This window comes from Hordeum vulgare, chromosome 7H (assembly GCF_904849725.1).
Source record: "Hordeum vulgare subsp. vulgare chromosome 7H, MorexV3_pseudomolecules_assembly, whole genome shotgun sequence".
NCBI classification, from domain to species: domain Eukaryota; kingdom Viridiplantae; phylum Streptophyta; class Magnoliopsida; order Poales; family Poaceae; genus Hordeum; species Hordeum vulgare.
In genome coordinates, this window is record NC_058524.1 from 23162120 (window position 1) to 23179865 (window position 17746).

At 44.3% G+C, this 17746-nt stretch overlaps 1 protein-coding gene across 1 annotated transcript; it reads left to right on the forward strand.

The window, feature by feature from the left end:
• Window positions 1-7241: 7241 nt before the first annotated feature.
• On the forward strand, window positions 7242-8862 carry LOC123408076. The gene is made up of 3 exons (XM_045101277.1): window positions 7242-7745; window positions 7879-8272; window positions 8822-8862. Exons 1-3 carry the CDS (start codon window positions 7242-7244, stop codon window positions 8860-8862), a joined length of 939 nt encoding a protein of 312 aa, XP_044957212.1.
• The last annotated feature ends 8884 nt before the right edge of the window (window positions 8863-17746 follow it).

Consider the following 17746-nt stretch of genomic DNA (forward strand, 5'->3'; position numbering starts at 1 on the left):
CTGCCACCTAGCTACAAGAGCTTTGTGTTAAACTATAACATGCAAGGGAGTAATAAGTCACCCGACGAGTTATTTGTGATGCTGAAAGTCGCGGAGTCCGAAATCCGGAAAGAACATCAAGTGTTGATGGTCAATAAGACCACTGGTTTCAAGAGAAACGACAAAGGCAAGAAGGGTAATTCCAAGAAGAGCGGCAAAACTGTTGCTCCTCCGATGAAGAAACCCAATGCTGGACCTAAGGCGGAAACTGAGTGTTATTATTGCAAGGGGATGGGTCACTGGAAGCGCAACTGCCCCAAGTATTTGGCTGATAAGAAGGCGGCCAACGCCAAACCAGGTATATGTGATATACATGTTATTGATGTGTACCTAACCAACTCTCGTAGTGGTGCCTGGGTATTTGATACCGGTTCTGTTGCTCACATTTGCAACTCGAAGCAGGAACTGCGGAATAAACGAAGGTTGGCGAAGGATGAAGTGACGATGTGCGTGGGAAATGGTTCCAAGGTTGATGCAATCGCCGTCGGCACAGTCTCACTTCAGTTACCATCGGGATTAGTTATGAACTTAAATAATTGTTATTTAGTGTCTGCGTTAACCATGAACATTATATCTGGATCCTATTTATTGCAAGACGGTTACTCTTTTAAGTCGGAGAATAATGGTTGTTCTATTTATATGAGTAATATCTTTTATGGTCATGCACTCAATGTGAGGGGTATGTTCATATTGAATCTTGATTGTGATGACACACATATCCATAACATTGAGACCAAAAGATGTAGAGTTAACAATGATAGCGCCACCTTTTTGTGGCACTGCCGCTTAGGTCATATTGGTGTAAAGCGCATGAAGAAACTCCATGCTGATGGGCTTTTGGAGTCACTTGATTTTGAATCACTTGACACGTGCGAACCATGCCTCATGGGCAAGATGACTAAAACTCCGTTCTTTGGAACATGGAGCGTGCAAGTGACTTGTTGGTAATAATACATACTAATCTGTGCGGACCAATGAGTGTAGAGGCACGTGGCGGATATCGTTACCTTCACTGATGATTTGAGTAGGTATGGATATATCTACTTGATGAAGCACAAGTCTGAAACGTTTGAAAAGTTCAAACAATTTCAGAGTGAAGTTGAAAATCATCATAGAATGAAGATCAAGTTCCTACGATCTCATCGAGGGGGCGAATATCTGAGTTTCGAGTTTGGTGCTCACTTAAGACAATGTGGAATCGTTTCACAGTTGACATCGCCTGGAACACCACAACGTAATGGTGTGTCTGAACGTCATAATCGTACTTTGTTAGATATGGTGCGATCTATCATGTCTCTTACCGATTTTCCATTATCGTTTTGGGGTTATGCATTAGAGACAGCTGCATTCACTTTAAATAGGGCACCATCAAAATCCGTTGAGACGACACCATATGAGGTATGGCATGGCAAGAGGCCAAAGTTGTCGTTTCTTAAAGTTTGGGGATGAGATGCTTATGTCAAAAAGCTTCAGCCTGAAAAGCTGGAACCCAAAGCGGAAAAGTGCGTCTTCATAGGTTATCCAAAAGAGACAGTTGGGTACACCTTCTATCTCAGATCCAAGAGCAAAGTGTTTGTTGCTAAGAACGAAGCTTTTCTTGAGAAAGAGTTTCTCTCGAAAGAATTGAGTGCGAGGAAGATAGAACTTGATGAGGTTGTGGAACCTCTACTCCAACGGGATGGTGGCGCAGGGCAGAGGGAAATCTCTGTCGAGGCAACACCAGTTGAGGAGGAAGCTAATGATGATGATCATGAAGCTTCGGATCAAGTTACTGTTAGACCTGCAGGTCGACAAGATCATGTACTACTCCTGAGTGGTATGGGAATCCTGTCTTATCTATCATGTTGTTAGACAACAATGAGCCTGCGAATTATGAAGAAGCAATGGTGGGCCCAGATTCCAACAGATGGTTAGAGGCCATGAAATCTGAGATAAGATCTATGTATGAAAACAAAGTATGGACTTTGGAAGTGTTACCTGAAGGTTGCAAGGCTATTCAGAACAAATGGATCTTTAAGAAGAAGACGGACGCGAACGGTAATGTGACCATTTATAAAGCTCGACTTGTGGCAAAGTGTTTTTCACAAGATCAAGGAGTTGACTACGATGAGACATTCTCACAGGTAGCGATGCTTAAATCCGTCTGAATCATGTTAGCAATAGCTGCATTTTTTGATTATGAAATCTGGCAGATGGATGTCAAAGCGGCGTTCCTTAATGGGTTTCTTAAGGAAGAGTTGTATATGATGCAACCCGAAGGTTTTGTCGATCCAAAGAATGCTAACAAAGTATGAAAGCTCCAGCGATCCATTTATGGACTGGTGCAACCATCTCGGAGTTGGAATAAGCGCTTTGATGAGGTGATCAAGGCGTTTGGGTTTATACAAGTTGTTGGAGAATCTTGTATATACAAGAAAGTGAGTGGGAGCTCTATAGCATTTGTAATATTATATGTGGATGACATATTGTTGATTGAAAACAATGTGGAGTTTTTGGAGAGCATAAAGGATTACTTGAACAAAAGTTTTTCAATGAAGGACCTAGGAGAAGTTGCTTACATATTAGGTATTAAGATCTATAGAGATAGATCGAGACGACTGATAGGACTTTCACAAAGCACATACCTTGAGAAAGTTTTGAAGAAATTCAAAATGGAACAATCCAAGAAAGGGTTCTTGCCTGTATGCAATGTTGTGCACAAGACCGGACGTCAGCCTAGCCATAAGTATGGCAGGCAGGTTTCAAAGTGATCCAGGAGTGGAACACTGGGCGGCGGTCAAGAATATTCTGAAGTACCTGAAAAGGACTAAGGAAATGTTTCTTGTTTATGGAGGTGACGAAGAGCTCGTCGTAAAGGGTTACATCGATGCAAGCTTTGACACTGATCCGGATGACTCTAAGTCTCAAAGTGGATACGTATTTATTCTCAATGGGGGTGCGGTAAGCTGGTGAGTACATAGCTGCCTCGGAGGCGGCTAAGGAGGGTGTCTGGATGAAGCAGTTCATGATGGATCTTGGAGTTGTGTCGAGCGCACTAAATCCAATAACTTTGTTCTGTGACAACACTGGTGCCATTGCTCTAGCCAAGTAACCAAGGTTTCACAAGAAGACCAGACACATGAAACGACGCTTCAACCTGATCAGCGACTATGTCGAAGGAGAGGACGTAAATATTTGCAAAGTGCACACGGATCTGAATGTTGCAGATCCGCTGACTAAACCTCTTCCACGAGCCAAGCATGATCAACACCAAAACTGTATGGGTGTTAGATTCATTCCAATGTAAATCGCATAGCGATGTGAGACTAGATTATTGACTCTAGTGCAAGTGCGAGACTGTTGGAAATATGCCCTACAGGAAATGATAAAATAGTTATTATTATATTTCCCGATTCAAGATAATCGTTTATTATCCATGTTATAATTGTATTGAATGAAAACATAAATGCATGTGTGGATATATAGACAAACTATGTCCCTAGTAAGCCTCTAGTTGACTAGCGAGTTGATCAAAGATGGTTAAGGTTTTCTGACCATATACAAGTGTTGTTACTTGATGACTGGATCACATCATTGGGAGAATGATGTGATGGACAAGACCCAAACTATAAACGTAGCATGTGATCATGTCATTTTGTTGCTATTGTTTTCTACGTGTCAAGTATTCATTCCTATGACCATGATATCATGTAACTCACTGACACCGGAGGAATGCCTTGTGTGTATCAAATGTTGCAACGTTACTGGGTGACTATAAAGGTGCTCTACAGTTATCTCCGAAGGTGTCCGTTGAGTTAGCATGGATCAAGACTGGGATTTGTCACTCCGTGTGACGGAGAGGTATCTCGGGGCCCACTCGGTAATACAACATCACATATAACCCTTGCAAGCAATGTGGCTAAAGTATTAGTCACGGGATCTTGTATTACGGAACGAGTAAAGAGACTTATCGGTAAGGAGATAGAAATAGGTATAGGGATACCCACGATCAAATCTCGGGCAAGTAACATACCGAAGGACAAAGGGAATGGTATACGGGATTATATGAATCCTTGGCACAGAGGTTCAACCGATAAGATCTTCATAGAATATGTAGGATCCAATATGGACCTCCAGGTCCTGCTATTGGATATTGTCCGGGGAGTGTCTCAGGTCATGTCTGCATAGTTCTCGAACCCGCAGGGTCTGCACACTTAAGGTTGGGTGACGTTTCGGTATGGCTGAGTTATAGGTGCTGGTGACCGAAGGTTTTTTCGGAGTCCCGGATGAGATCACGAACGTCACGAGGGTTTCCGGAATGGTCCGGAAACGAAGATTGATATATAGGATTGTTTCATTTGGCTTTCGAAAATATTTCGGGCATTGCCGGCAGTGTACCGGGAGTGACGAATGGGTTCTGGGTTTTTACCGGGAGGGGCCACCCACCCGGGAGAGAACCTAATAACCCATGGGTGGCGCACTAGCCCTTGGTGGGTTGGTGAGGCCAGCCCCAACAGGGCTATTTCGGCCAAGAGAAAAAAATCAAAGGAGAAAGGAAAAAAAGGAAAGAAGAAAAAAAAGAGGAGGTGGGAAGGAAGGAAGGGACTCCTCCCTCCAAACCGACTTGGAGGAGGATCCCTCCTCCCTTCGGCTGGCGCCCTAGAGGCAAGCCCCACCCCTTGGCTCCTCCTATATATACTTAAGGTTTAGGGCTTTTTGAGACATAATTTTGTCACGTGCAACCCTAAACCTCTACTTCGTAGTTCTTCCTCTAGATCGGTTTTCTGCGGAACTCGGGCGGAGCCCTCCAGGAATAGATGATCACCATCACCGACGCGCCGTCACGCTGCCGGAGAACTCATCTACTTCCCCGTCTCTCTTGCTGGATCAAGAAGGCGGAGATTGTCATCGAGTTGTACATGTGTTGAACGCGGAGGTGCCGTCTTCGTGTGCGTAGGAAATTTTTGCTTCCCATGCAACGTTCCCCAACAAGCAGGGCACCCTTATGTCTCGCTTTAAGCGAAATAGGGGGATGCGCTTGCATCGGGACGAGCCCTAGACAGGCCAGCCCAGCTGCACGGGCGCCACAATATGTTTTTCTTTGTGTTTCTTTTTTCTGTTCTTTTTTTTGTACTTTTCTTTCCACTTTAAAATATTCTTAATATATATGTGTATATATTACAAAAATAATCTCAAAACACATTTGAGAAGATGTTGAACAAGAATTTGAAAAACATTGAACAAGTATTTTAAAATGTCGAATAAGTATTAAAAATGTTGAACAAGTATTTGAAAATGTTGAATATGTATTAAAAATGTTAAACGACTATATGAAAAATGTTAAAATAGGTATTAAAAAGTGTTAAACGAGTATATGAAACATCTTCAATAATTATTTCAAAATGTTGAATAAGTATTAAAAATGTTGTCCAAGTTTTTGAAAAATATTTAAATAGAAACAATCTTAAACGAGTACATGAAATATGTTGACCAATTATCTATAAATGTTTAATAAGTATTAAGAATACTGAACAAGTATTAAAAAATTCTGAAATAGGTATTTAAAATTTAGTAAATACACAAAAAATATTGAATAAATATTTTAAAATGTTGAATAAATATTATAAGTGTTGAGAAAGTAATTAAAAAATTGTTGATTAACTATTAAAATGTTGAACAAGTATTTGAAAAATATCGAAATAGCATTGGAACAATGTTGAACATGTTTACGAAAAAATGAAAAATGTTGATCACTTGTTACAAAAAATGTTTTTGAAATGTACAAAAATTTAGAGTGAAAACGAAAAAAACTTAAGAAAACACAAAATAAGAAGAAAAATAAAACCAAACAAAAAATGAAGAATAATAGAAAACAAAAAAAGAATGAAACAAATCTGAGAAGAAAGGAAAAATAAGGGAAAACGGAGAAGAAAACAGAAATGAAATAAAAGAAAAAAAATGAAATGAAAAATGAAGAGGACAGGCTCGGTCATGTCTAGAAGATCTCAATCCTACCACCAACCACTAACAAGATGTTGGCGTAGTGGTTAGCTCCGCTTGTGACAACCCTGGATATCATATTCAATTCCACGGGGCGCGCCCTGTTTATTCCTATTTTTTAGTCTTCGTGCGTTAATTGTGCCAACCAGACACTGTTTACGTCAACGCGAGGGATTCATGTTCAATCGCTTAATCCGATAAATAGTTGCTGTAAAGGAAGCAACATGACACGTCGACGCGAGGGATCCGTGTGCAATCGCTTAATGTGTCTGCTGTAATCTCTTCTAGCACTTTGTACCTTTGCTATTTTTTGTTTTTCTTTTCTTCATAAGTCATGCGGTGTAATCTTTATCGATTGATGGCTTTGTTAATTTAAAGTTGAGTTCCTTTAAAACCTTCGTTCTTAAAAAAGATAGTTGCTTCGAAGGAAGCAAAGCGATGATCCTATTTGGCACACGGATCACTGGTTAGCGACCGTGCGCCCACCCTGCTTCCACGTTGCGTTTGTTTGGATCGGCCCAACAGAGCTTGTTTCCAGTTTTGGAAAAAAAGGTTACAAACCGAGCGTGTTTTTTTGCATTCTTCTCCCTTTCATTTTTCTTTTTTCCTTTTATTTGTGTAACATTTGTTGTGAACACTTTTTGAATCAATAAAACAATTTCGAAGTTTAGGAACAATTTATGAAACTCGCGAACATGTTTTTGAAATTTTCGAAAAATGTTTTGTAAAATTATAATAAAAAATTCATGAACATTCTCTGAACACGCAAAGATTTTTTTATCAAATTATGAACATGTTTATAATATGTGGGCATATTTTTACAAATTCGTGAGCACTTTTTTGAATTCGCGAACATTTGTTGACACTCGTGGAATTTTTTAAAATATATGAACATTTATGATTCCTTGAGCATTTGTTTTCATAATTCACAATTCTTTTGAATTTTCGAACCTTTCTGTATCCCGAGGTATTTTAACAAAGAATAAAATGAAAAACATACTATCGAGAGTGTGGGCTGGACCAAGAAAACGGCCCGCAGGCTCACCTGTGCCCAAAGCCGGCGACAGCGACGGGTGTCAAAAGCTCGCCTTGGCGCCCAACGTAACCGCCTGAACCAACAGCTTTTTCTCCTCGCCGTTGCCAGAGCCCCAGCAAAGAGCAAACCAAGAACCTCTCATCCCCGCCGCCCGCCCACCTCCTCTGCCCTCCAGCGCCGGCGACCGATGGACCAGTTCCACGACTGGCACCACGTGCGGCTGCGCAGCCGCGCGCTGGGCACGTACCTCCACGCCGCCGACGACGGGGAGAGCGTCCTCCTCCGCCGGAGCCGCGCCACGCTGAACGCGGCGTGGGCGGTGCACATCCGCCCAGACGGACGCCGCGGCGTGCACCTGCTGCTCCACAGCGCCGCCTACGGCCGCTACCTCGCCAACACGGCCGCGCCGGCGCCGCCCGGCCACCGCGGCTTCCGTGCCGGGCAACGCGACTACAACCATCCGAATCCGGTGGTGGAGTCCATCATGTGGAAGGCCGTCGTGGCGGGTTCCCAGGGCGACGTCCTTCTCCGCAACGGCGGCAATCTCTACCTCCGCGCCAACGGCAGGTACCGCCGCTGGAACACCGGCGTCAGCGTCGACACCGACCACGTCAGCACCATGGCGCGCTGGGTCGTCGAGCGCATCCCCCGTAGAGAGGGGGGCGCGCCTGCCATTCCACCCCCGATTCCGGTGAGCTCGCCCGCTCGCTCGCATGACTCTTCTTGCCGCCCTCGATTGCAATTCCTGGTCGCATTTGAGCTTCTTTGATCTCCTCAACATGACCAACCAGAATCATGTTCTTTGATCTCAACAACTGCTGCAGATCCGCGCCCCGGGACGCCTCGCCGGGCTCATCTTGGGGCGCCAAGAGCGCGAGCGCGGTCGCGGAGCGTGGCGGACGATCCGGTTCTACACCGAGAACGGCTTTTCCCAGGGGCTGTACCCGGAGAACGGCTGGTCCACGTTCGCCTTCTTCGGGAGGTCCGTCTTCCACCTGAGCGAGGAACTGGACATACACGTCGGCGTCCGCAACGGGAGACCTGCCCCACGGCTCCGTCATGCGGTGCCTTCTTTCCGAGAGGAGGACCTGCCCGACGGCTTCGTCGTGTGCGTCCGCGCCGGCCGCCAAGGGAGGCTCACCCCACTCGTCATCGACCTGCCCCACGGCGGCGACGGCGAGACCCTCGAGATTATCGTCGTGCTCTCCGGGACTCAAAGTGAGAGCCTCTCTCTGACCCTCTCTCTCTCTCTCCATGTCACAACTTCTGTCCTTGATTCAGATGTTCAAAGTGTTGGTTTGTGCGCATGACATGAGTCTGACATTCGGAGTCTTACTTTAGTAGAGTGCTAATCTGAGATCATGCTTTGAAAAGGGATGCTTATTATGATAGGTTTTGTTAGGACTGACTTGGGATTTGTCTGAAACTTTGAATGGGAATAGTACTAAGTGTCAATGTCTGAAACTTTGGATTTATCAGTCTGTAGTGTACACCTGGTAAAACATGGTATGAACTCTGAATCTAGTAGCAACTACTGGTTCAGATAATTCAGTTGGTCTGAACCTTGAAGATAGTACAAATCATGGAACCTAACATGCCAAACCAAGTTTAGTCATCCCATTCCATCTTTGCAGAGAATAGATAGTGCATAGAAGCTTAGTTTTCTGCACATAATATTGTTTCAGGTTCTGCCTTGTTGATCTTGTCATTATACTGTTATCGATTATTGGGCTGCCCCTAACTGCCTCATTGTTTCTGCTGATCCAGTCTATAATGAACTGCGACACCCGGATGTCGACGCAGCGTAGAGAAAGATCACCTGTTCACAAGTTTAGCTGCCTCGGATACAATGACAGCAGAAAAAACTCGGCAACACTCGTGTTTCTTCTGCTTGCTAAATTTGCTCTGTTCCCCTGACAGGGCAGGGGTAACCCCTGTCAATTTTTGATCTCCAATGGCTGGACAATTTTGTAGTGATACTCGTCATAGTACTCGCTGTAGTGCCGCCCTTCTGACATTCATCAGTGTCATGCGATTGCCACTGCGACAAAGCATTTCACTGTAGGGATTCCTGCAATGAGTTGATGATCCTGCAATTTTTTTCAGATCATGCATTTTATCATAACTGGAAAATGTAGTGTTTTCAGTTATGCTGTTTTGTGTGTCGGCCAAGGGAGCAGGAAAGGGATTTCTAATGTGTGAACAAGATTCAGATTTTATCCAGGAGCTGTACATGAAAGCTACGTAGTTTGTAAACATTACACCTGTTTACACGGAATTTTTGTTTGGTTAGGCTTTTCCTTGGCTTTTGCACTTTGGCTTATAACCAAAAAAAGCTCCTATTTAGAGGCTTTTGTCTTTTGTCTTTAAATTGGCCAAAAGCCAAAGTCAAAAGCTGCCTCGGTCATACTTTGGGTTAAGTTGACAAAATATTTGACTAGAAAAATACTATTACATATCACAAAAATGATATTAATTTTTCTACGTATATCTTGTACTCCCTCTGTAAAACAATATAAAAATCTTTACATCACTATTTTAGTGATCTAAACGCTTTTATATTTCTTTATGTAGAAAGAATTTTATTACCTAAAATTGTGATCAAAATATGACCCAAAATGAGGAGGCTACTAAATCTGGACGGTGGTATCAGAACTACCGAGGTTGTGCATGTTTGCTAAAAGAGATATTGCCGATGATAGGTAAATGATTTTTAGCATAGAAAATTTGACTCCTCTAAATTTTGGAAATTTGAGAAGTTAAAGTTTCTGCACCTATTGCAAGGAAGGTGTAAAGAAAGTCGTCCTCCACAGGCCATGGTTTGGCTATGAATGGGTTCTTCTTCTCTCGATTCTCCTGTTGGCACTATGTTGTGGTCGGAAACGATCTAATTTGTTGGACTTGGCGACAACAGCCAACAACGGTGTTTTCTTATGTGGTTGTGGGCTTCTGCTCGTCGTTGGTTGCAAGCAACAACTGCTCATTATCGGTTGCAAGTGGTAGGGTGGCGGTCGGCTGAGGCTAGGCATTCGTGTTCTATGTCGGCACACGGACCAGTGCGGGAAGCGAGAAAGGTGAAGCATCCAACGCCTCAGGAGAAAGTTCTTTGTTTCTTTGTGGGGGGGGGGGGGCTCACGCAAAAGTTGGTGCAACCGGTGGATGCCACAACATGTGGCAGCAAACCCAAGGTGGCACTCGAAGGGGAGAGCGGCGGGGGGAGGGAGAGCTTAGAGAGAATGCATTTTTCCACTCAAATTTGAACACAATGGGGTAAGTTTTAGAAGCAACGTATTAAAATTTTGAGTGGCTGAAGATTTGCGGTAAGTGCTAGCACGGCCTTAACTCCCCCGCTAGCACAACTACGATGTCCAAATCAACACCATGTTAGGGAGGGTCTGCCTCATAGTTGCACATCATGCTAGTGTTGGGGAACGTCGCATGGGAAACAAAAAATTTCCTACGCGCATGAAGACCTATCATGGTGATGTCCATCTAGGAGAGGGGATTTCCGATCTACGTACCCTTGTAGATCGCACACCAGGAAGCGTTAAGAAACGCGGTTGATGTAGTGGAACGTCCTCAAGTCCCTCGATCCGCCCCGCGAACCGTCCCACGAACCGTCTCGCGATCCATCCCACGATCCGCTCCGATCTAGTGCCGAACAGACGGCACCTCCGCGTTCAGCACACGTACAGCTCGACGATGATCTCGGCCTTCTTGATCCAGCAAGAGAGACGGAGAGGTAGATGAGTTCTCCGGCAGCGTGACGGCGCTCCGGAGGTTGGTGGTGATACGTGGAGGTATGTGGTCGGGCTGCCGTGGCAAAGTTGTCTCAAATCAGCCCTAATACCTCAGTATATATAGGAGGGAGGGGGAGGGACATGCCTTGAGGCTCAAAGGAGCCCCAAGGGGTCGGCCGAAGTGGGGAGGAGGAGCCCTCCTCCAAACCTAGTCCAACTAGGATTGGAAGGTGGAGTCCTTCCCTTCCTTCCCACTTCTCCTTCTTTTTTTTCCTTTGATTTTTTCTTCTCCTACGCATAAGGCCTCTTGGGCTGTCCCACCATCCCACTAAGGGCTGGTGTGGCACCCCTAAGGCCTATGGGCTTCCCCCGGGTGGGCTACCCCCCCCCTTCCGGTGAACATCCGAAACCCATTCGTCACTCCCGGTACATTCCCGGTAATGCCGAAAACTTTCCGGTAATCAAATAAAGTCATCCTATATATCAATCTTCGTCTCCGAACCATTCCGGAAACCCTCGTGACGTCCGTGATCTCATCCGGGACTCCGAACAACATTCGGTAACCAACCATATAACTCAAATACGCATAAAACAACGCCGAACCTTAAGTGTGCAGACCCTGCGGGTCCGAGAACTATGTAGACATGACCCGAGGGACTCCTCAGTCAATATCCAATAGCGGGACCTGGATGCCCATATTGGATCCTACATATTCTACGAAGATCTTATCGATTGAACCTCAGTGCCAAGGATTCATATAATCCCTATGTCATTCCCTTTGTCCTTCGGTATGTTACTTGCCCGAGATTCGATCGTCAGTATCCGCATACCTATTTCAATCTCGTTTACCAGCAAGTCTCTTTACTTGTTCCGTAATACAAGATCTCGTGACTTACACTAAGTCACATTGCTTGCAAGGCTTGTGTGTGATGTTGTATTACCGAGTGGGCCCCGAGATACCTTTCCGCCACACGGAGTGACAAATCCCGGTCTTGATCCATACTAACTCAACGGACACCTTCGGAGATACCTGTAGAGCATCTTTATAGTCACCCAGTTACGTTGTGACGTTTAATACACACAAGGCATTCCTCCGGTGCCAGTGAGTTATATGATCTCATGGTCATAGGAATAAATACTTGACACGCAGAAAACAGTAGCAACAAAATGACACGATCAACATGCTACGTTTATTACTTTGGGTCTGGTCCATCACATGATTCACTCAATGATGTGATCCAGTTATCAAGCAACAACACCTTGTACATAGTCAGAAGACCTTGACTATCCTTGATCAACTGGCTAGCCAACTAGAGGCTTGCTAGGGACAGTGTTTTGTCTATGTATCCACACATGTATCTAAGTCTTCATTCAACACAATTATAGCATGGATAATAAACGATTATCTTGATACAGGAATTATAATAATAACTTATTTATCATTGCCTCTAGGGAATAATTCCAACAGTCTCTCACTTGCACTAGAGTCAATAATCTAGTCCTCACATCGCCATGCGAATTACATTGTAATAAATCTAACACCCATACAGTTCTGGTGTTGATCATGCTTTGCCCGTGGAAGAGGTTTAGTCAGCGGGTCTGCCACATTCAGATCCGTGTGCACTTTGCAGATATTCACGTCCTCCTCCTCGACGTAGTCGCGAATGAGGTTGAAGCGTCGGTTGATGTGTCTGGTCTTCTTGTGAAACCGTGGTTCCTTTGCTAAGGCAATGGCACCCGTGTTGTCACAAAACAAGGTTATTGGATTCAGTGCGCTCGGCACCACTCCAATATCTGTCATGAACTGCTTCATCCAGACACCCTCCTTAGCTGCCTCCGAGGCAACCATGTACTCCGCTTCACATGTAGAATCAGCTACGGCGCTTTGCTTGGAACTGCACTAGCTTACCGCACCCTCATTAAGAATAAATACGTATCCGATCTGCGACTTAGAGTCGTCCGGATCTGTGTCAAAGCTTGCATCGACGTAACCTTTTACGGCGAGCTCTTTGTCACCTCCATATACGAGAAACATCTCCTTAGTCCTTTCCACGTACTTCAGGATATTCTTAACCGCCGTTCAGTGATCCACTCCTGGATTACTCTGGAACCTGCCATACTTATGGCCAGGATAACGTCTGGTCTAGTGCACAACATTGCATACATGATAGAACCTATGGCTGAAGCATAGGGGATGATGCTCATATGCTCTCTATCTTTATCAGTTGCATGGCACTGAGTTTTACTCAATCTCGTACCTTGTAAAACTGGCAAGAACCCCTTCTTGGACTGTTCCATTTTGAACCTCTTCAAAACTTTATCAAGGTACATGCTTTGCGAAAGTCCTATCACGCGTTTTGATCTATCCCTATAGATCTTTATGCCTAGAATGTAAGCAGCTTCTCCTAGGTCCTTCATAGAGAAACTTTTATTCAAGTAATCATTTATGCTCTCCAAAAACTCCACGCCGTTTCCAATCAGTAATATGTCATCCACATATAGTATTAGGAACGCCACAGAGCTCCCACTCACTTTCTTGTAAATACAAAATTCTCCAACCACTTGTATAAACCCAAATGCTTTGATCACCTCATCAAAGCGTTTATTCCAACTCCGAGATGCTTGCACCAGTCCATAAATGGATCGCTGGAGCTTGCACACTTTGTTAGCATTTTTAGGATCAACAAAACCTTCGAGTTGCATCATATACAACTCTTCCTTAAGGAAACCGTTAAGGAACACCGTTTTGACATCCATCTGCCAGATTTCATAATCGAAAAATGCAGCTATTGCTAACATGATTCGGACGGACTTAAGCATCACTACGGGTGAGAATGTCTCATCGTAGTCAATTCCTTGAACTTGTGAAAAACCATTTGCCACAAGTCGAGCTTTATAAACGGTCACATTACCGTCAGCGTCCGTCTTCTTCTTAAAGATCCATTTGTTCTGAATAGCCTTGCGGCCTTCAGGTAGTACTTCCAAAGTCCACACTTTGTTTTCATACATAGATCCTATCTCGGACTTCATGGCCTCCACCCATTTGTTGGAATCCGGGCCCACCATTGCTACTTCATAATTCGCAGGCTCATTGTTGTCCAACAACATAATTGATAAGACGAGATTACCGTACCACTCTCGAGCAGTACGCGATCTCGTCGACCTGCGAGGTCCGATAGGAACTTGATGCGGAGTTTCATGATCATCATCATTAACTTCCTCCTCAACCGGCGTCACAACGATAGGGGTTTCCCCTTGCCCTGCGCCACCATCCAGAGGGATGAGAGGTTCGACAACCTCATCAAGTTATATCTTCCTCCCACTCAATTCTCTCGAGAGAAACTCCTTCTCGAGAAAAGCTCCGTTCTTAGCAACAAACACTTTGCCCTCGCATTTGAGATAGAAGGTATACCCAACTGTCTCTTTTGGGTAACCTATGAAGACGCACTTTTCCGATTTGGGTTCCAGCTTTTCAGGCTGAAGCTTTTTGACATAAGCATCACATCCCCAAACTTTAAGAAACGACAACTTTGGTCTTTTGCCATACCACAGCTGATATGGTGTCGTCTCAACGGATTTCGATGGTGCCTTATTTAAAGTGAATGCAGCTGTTTCTAATGCATAACCCCAAAACGATAACGGAAAATCGGTAAGAGACATCATAGATCGCACCATCTCTAATAAAGTACGATTACGACGTTCGGACACACCATTACGTTGTGGTGTTCCAGGCGGTGTCAACTGTGAAACAATTCCACATTGTCTTAAGTGAGCACCAGACTCGAAACTCAGATATTCACCCCCACGATCAGACCGTAGGAACTTGATCTTCTTGTTACGATGATTTTCGACTTCACTCTGAAATTGCTTGAACTTTTCAAATGTTTCAGACTTGTGCTTCATCAAGTAGACATAACCATATCTACTCAAATCGTCAGTGAAGGTGAGAAAATAACGATATCCGCTGCGTGCCTCCACACTCATCGGACCACACACATCGGTATGTATGATTTCCAACAAGTCACTTGCACGCTCCATTGTTCCGGAGAACGGAGTTTTAGTCATCTTGCCCATGAGGCATGGTTCGCACGTGTCAAGTGAATCAAAGTCAAGTGACTCCAAAAGTCCATCGGTATAAAGTTTCTTCATGCGCTTTACACCAATATGACCTAAGCGGCAGTGCCAGAAAAACATGGCGCTATCATTGTTAACTCTAACTCTTTTGGTCTCAATGTTATGTACATGTGTATCACTATCAAGATTCAATATGAACAATCCTCTCACATTGGGTGCATGACCATAAAAGATATTACTCATAGAAATAGAACAACCATTATTCTCTGACTTAAACGAGTAACCGTCTCGCAATAAACAAGATCCATATATAATGTTCATGCTTAACGCATGCACTAAATAACATTTATTTAAGTTCATAACTAATCCTGATGGTAACTGAACTGAAACTGTGCCGATGGCGATTGCATCAACCTTGGAACCATTTCCCACGCGCATCGTCACTTCATCCTTCGCCAGCCTTCGCTTATTCCGCAGTTCCTGTTTCGAGTTACAAATATGAGCAAAAAAACCGGTATCGAATACCGAGGCACTACTACGAGAGCTGGTTAAGTACACATCAATAACATGTATATCGAATATACCTGATTTTTCCTTGGCTGCCTTCTTATCAGCCAGATACTTGGGGCAGTTGCGCTTCCAGTGAGCCATACCCTTGCAATAATAGCACTCTGTTTCAGGCTTAGGTCCAGCTTTGGGTTTCTTCTCGGATTGGCAACAGGCTTGCCGCTCTTCTTTGAATTACCCTTCTTTCCTTTGTCGTTTATCTTGAAACTAGTGGTCTTATTCATCATCAACACTTGATGCTCTTTACGGAGTTCTGACTGTGCGACTTTCAGCATCGCGAATAACTCGTCGGGTGACTTGTTCATCCCTTGCATGTTATAGTTCAACACAAAGCCCTTATAGCTTGGTGGCAGTGATTGAAGAATTATGTCAGTGATAGCCTCTTGCGGGAGTTCAATCCCCAGCTCAGCTAGACGGTTTGAGTACCCAGACATTTTGAGCACATGTTCACTGGCAGACGAATTCTCCTCCATCTTGCAAGCATAGAATTTATCGGAGGTCTCATACCTCTCGATCCGGGCGTTCTTCGGAATGATGAACTTCAACTCCTGGAACATCTCATATGCTCCATGATGCTCAAAGCGACGTTGAAGTCCCGGCTCTAAGCCATACAAGACTGCACATTGAACTACTGAGTAGTCCTCCTTGCGTGCTAACCAAACGTTCTTAGCATCTTGGTCAGCCGCGGCGGGTGGTTCATCTCCTAGCGCAGCATTAAGGACATAATCCTTCTTCCCAGCTTGCAGGAGTAATTTAATATTACGAGCCCAGTCTACAAAGTTGCTTCCATCATCTTTCAACTTAGCTTTCTCTAGGAACGTATTAAAATTCAGGGTGACTATCGCGTGAGCCATTGATCTACAACACAAATATTTTCAAAGTGGACTTTAGACTATGTTCAAGATAATTAGAGTTTAACTAATCAAATTACTTGCTAAACTCCCACTCAAAAAGTACATCTCTCTAGTCATTTGAGTGGTTCATGATCCAATTCCACTAGCTCAAGTCCGATCATCACGTGAGTTGAGGATAGTTTCAGTGGTAAGCATCCCTATGCTAATCATATCAACTATATGACTCATGATCGACCTTTCGGTCTCATGTGTTCCGAGGCCATGTCTGCACATGCTAGGCTCGTCAAGCTTAACCCGAGTGTTCCACGTGTGCAACTGTTTTGCACCCGTTGTATGTGAACGTTGAGTCTATCACACCCGATCATCACGTGGTGTCTCGAAACGACAAACTGTAGCAACCGTGCACAGTCAGGGAGAACACAATTTCGTCTTGAAATTTTAGTGAGAGATCACCTCATAATGCTACCGTCGTTCTAAGCAAAATAAGGTGCATAAAAGGATTAACATCACATGCAATTCATAAGTGACATTATATGGCCATCATCAAGTGCTCCTTGATCTTCATCACCAAAGCACCGGTATGATGTTCTTGTCACCGGAGCCACACCATGATCCCCATCATCATGATCTCCATCATCGTGCCGCCATCGAGGTTGTCGTGTATGCTATGCTATTACTACTAAAGCTACGTCCTAGCAATATAGTAAACGCATCTGCAAACACAAACGTTAGTTTAAAGACAACCCTATGGCTCCTGCCGGTTGCCGTAGCATGGACGTGCAAGTCGATGTTAACTATTACATAATGATCATCTCATACATCCAATATATCACATCACATCGCCGGCCATATCACATCACAAGCATACCCTGCAAAAATAAGTTAGACGTCCTCTAATTGTTGTTGCATGTTTTACGTGGTGACCAAGGGTATCTTGTAGGATCGCATCTTACTTACACAAACACCACAACGGAGATGTATGAATTGCTATTTAACCTCTCTCCAAGGACCTCCTCGGTCAAATCTGATTCAACTAAAGTTGGAGAAACAGACACTCGCCAGTCATCTTTGAGCAACGGGGTTGCTCGTAGCGATGAAACCAGTCTCTCGTAAGCGTACGAGTAATGTCGTTCCGAGCCGCTTCGATCCAACAATACCGCAGAATCAAGAAAAGACTAAGGAGGGCAGCAAATCGCACATCACCACCCACAAAAACTTTTGTGTTCTACTCGAGATGACATCTATGCATGAACCTAGCTCTGATACCACTGTTGGGGAATGTCGCATGGGAAACAAAAATTTTCCTACGCACACGAAGACCTATCATGGTGATGTCCATCTACAAGAGGGATTTCCGATCTACGTACCCTTGTAGATCGCACAACAGGAAGCGTTAAGAAACGCGGTTGATGTAGTGGAACGTCCTCACGTCCCTCGATCCACCCCGCGAACCGTCC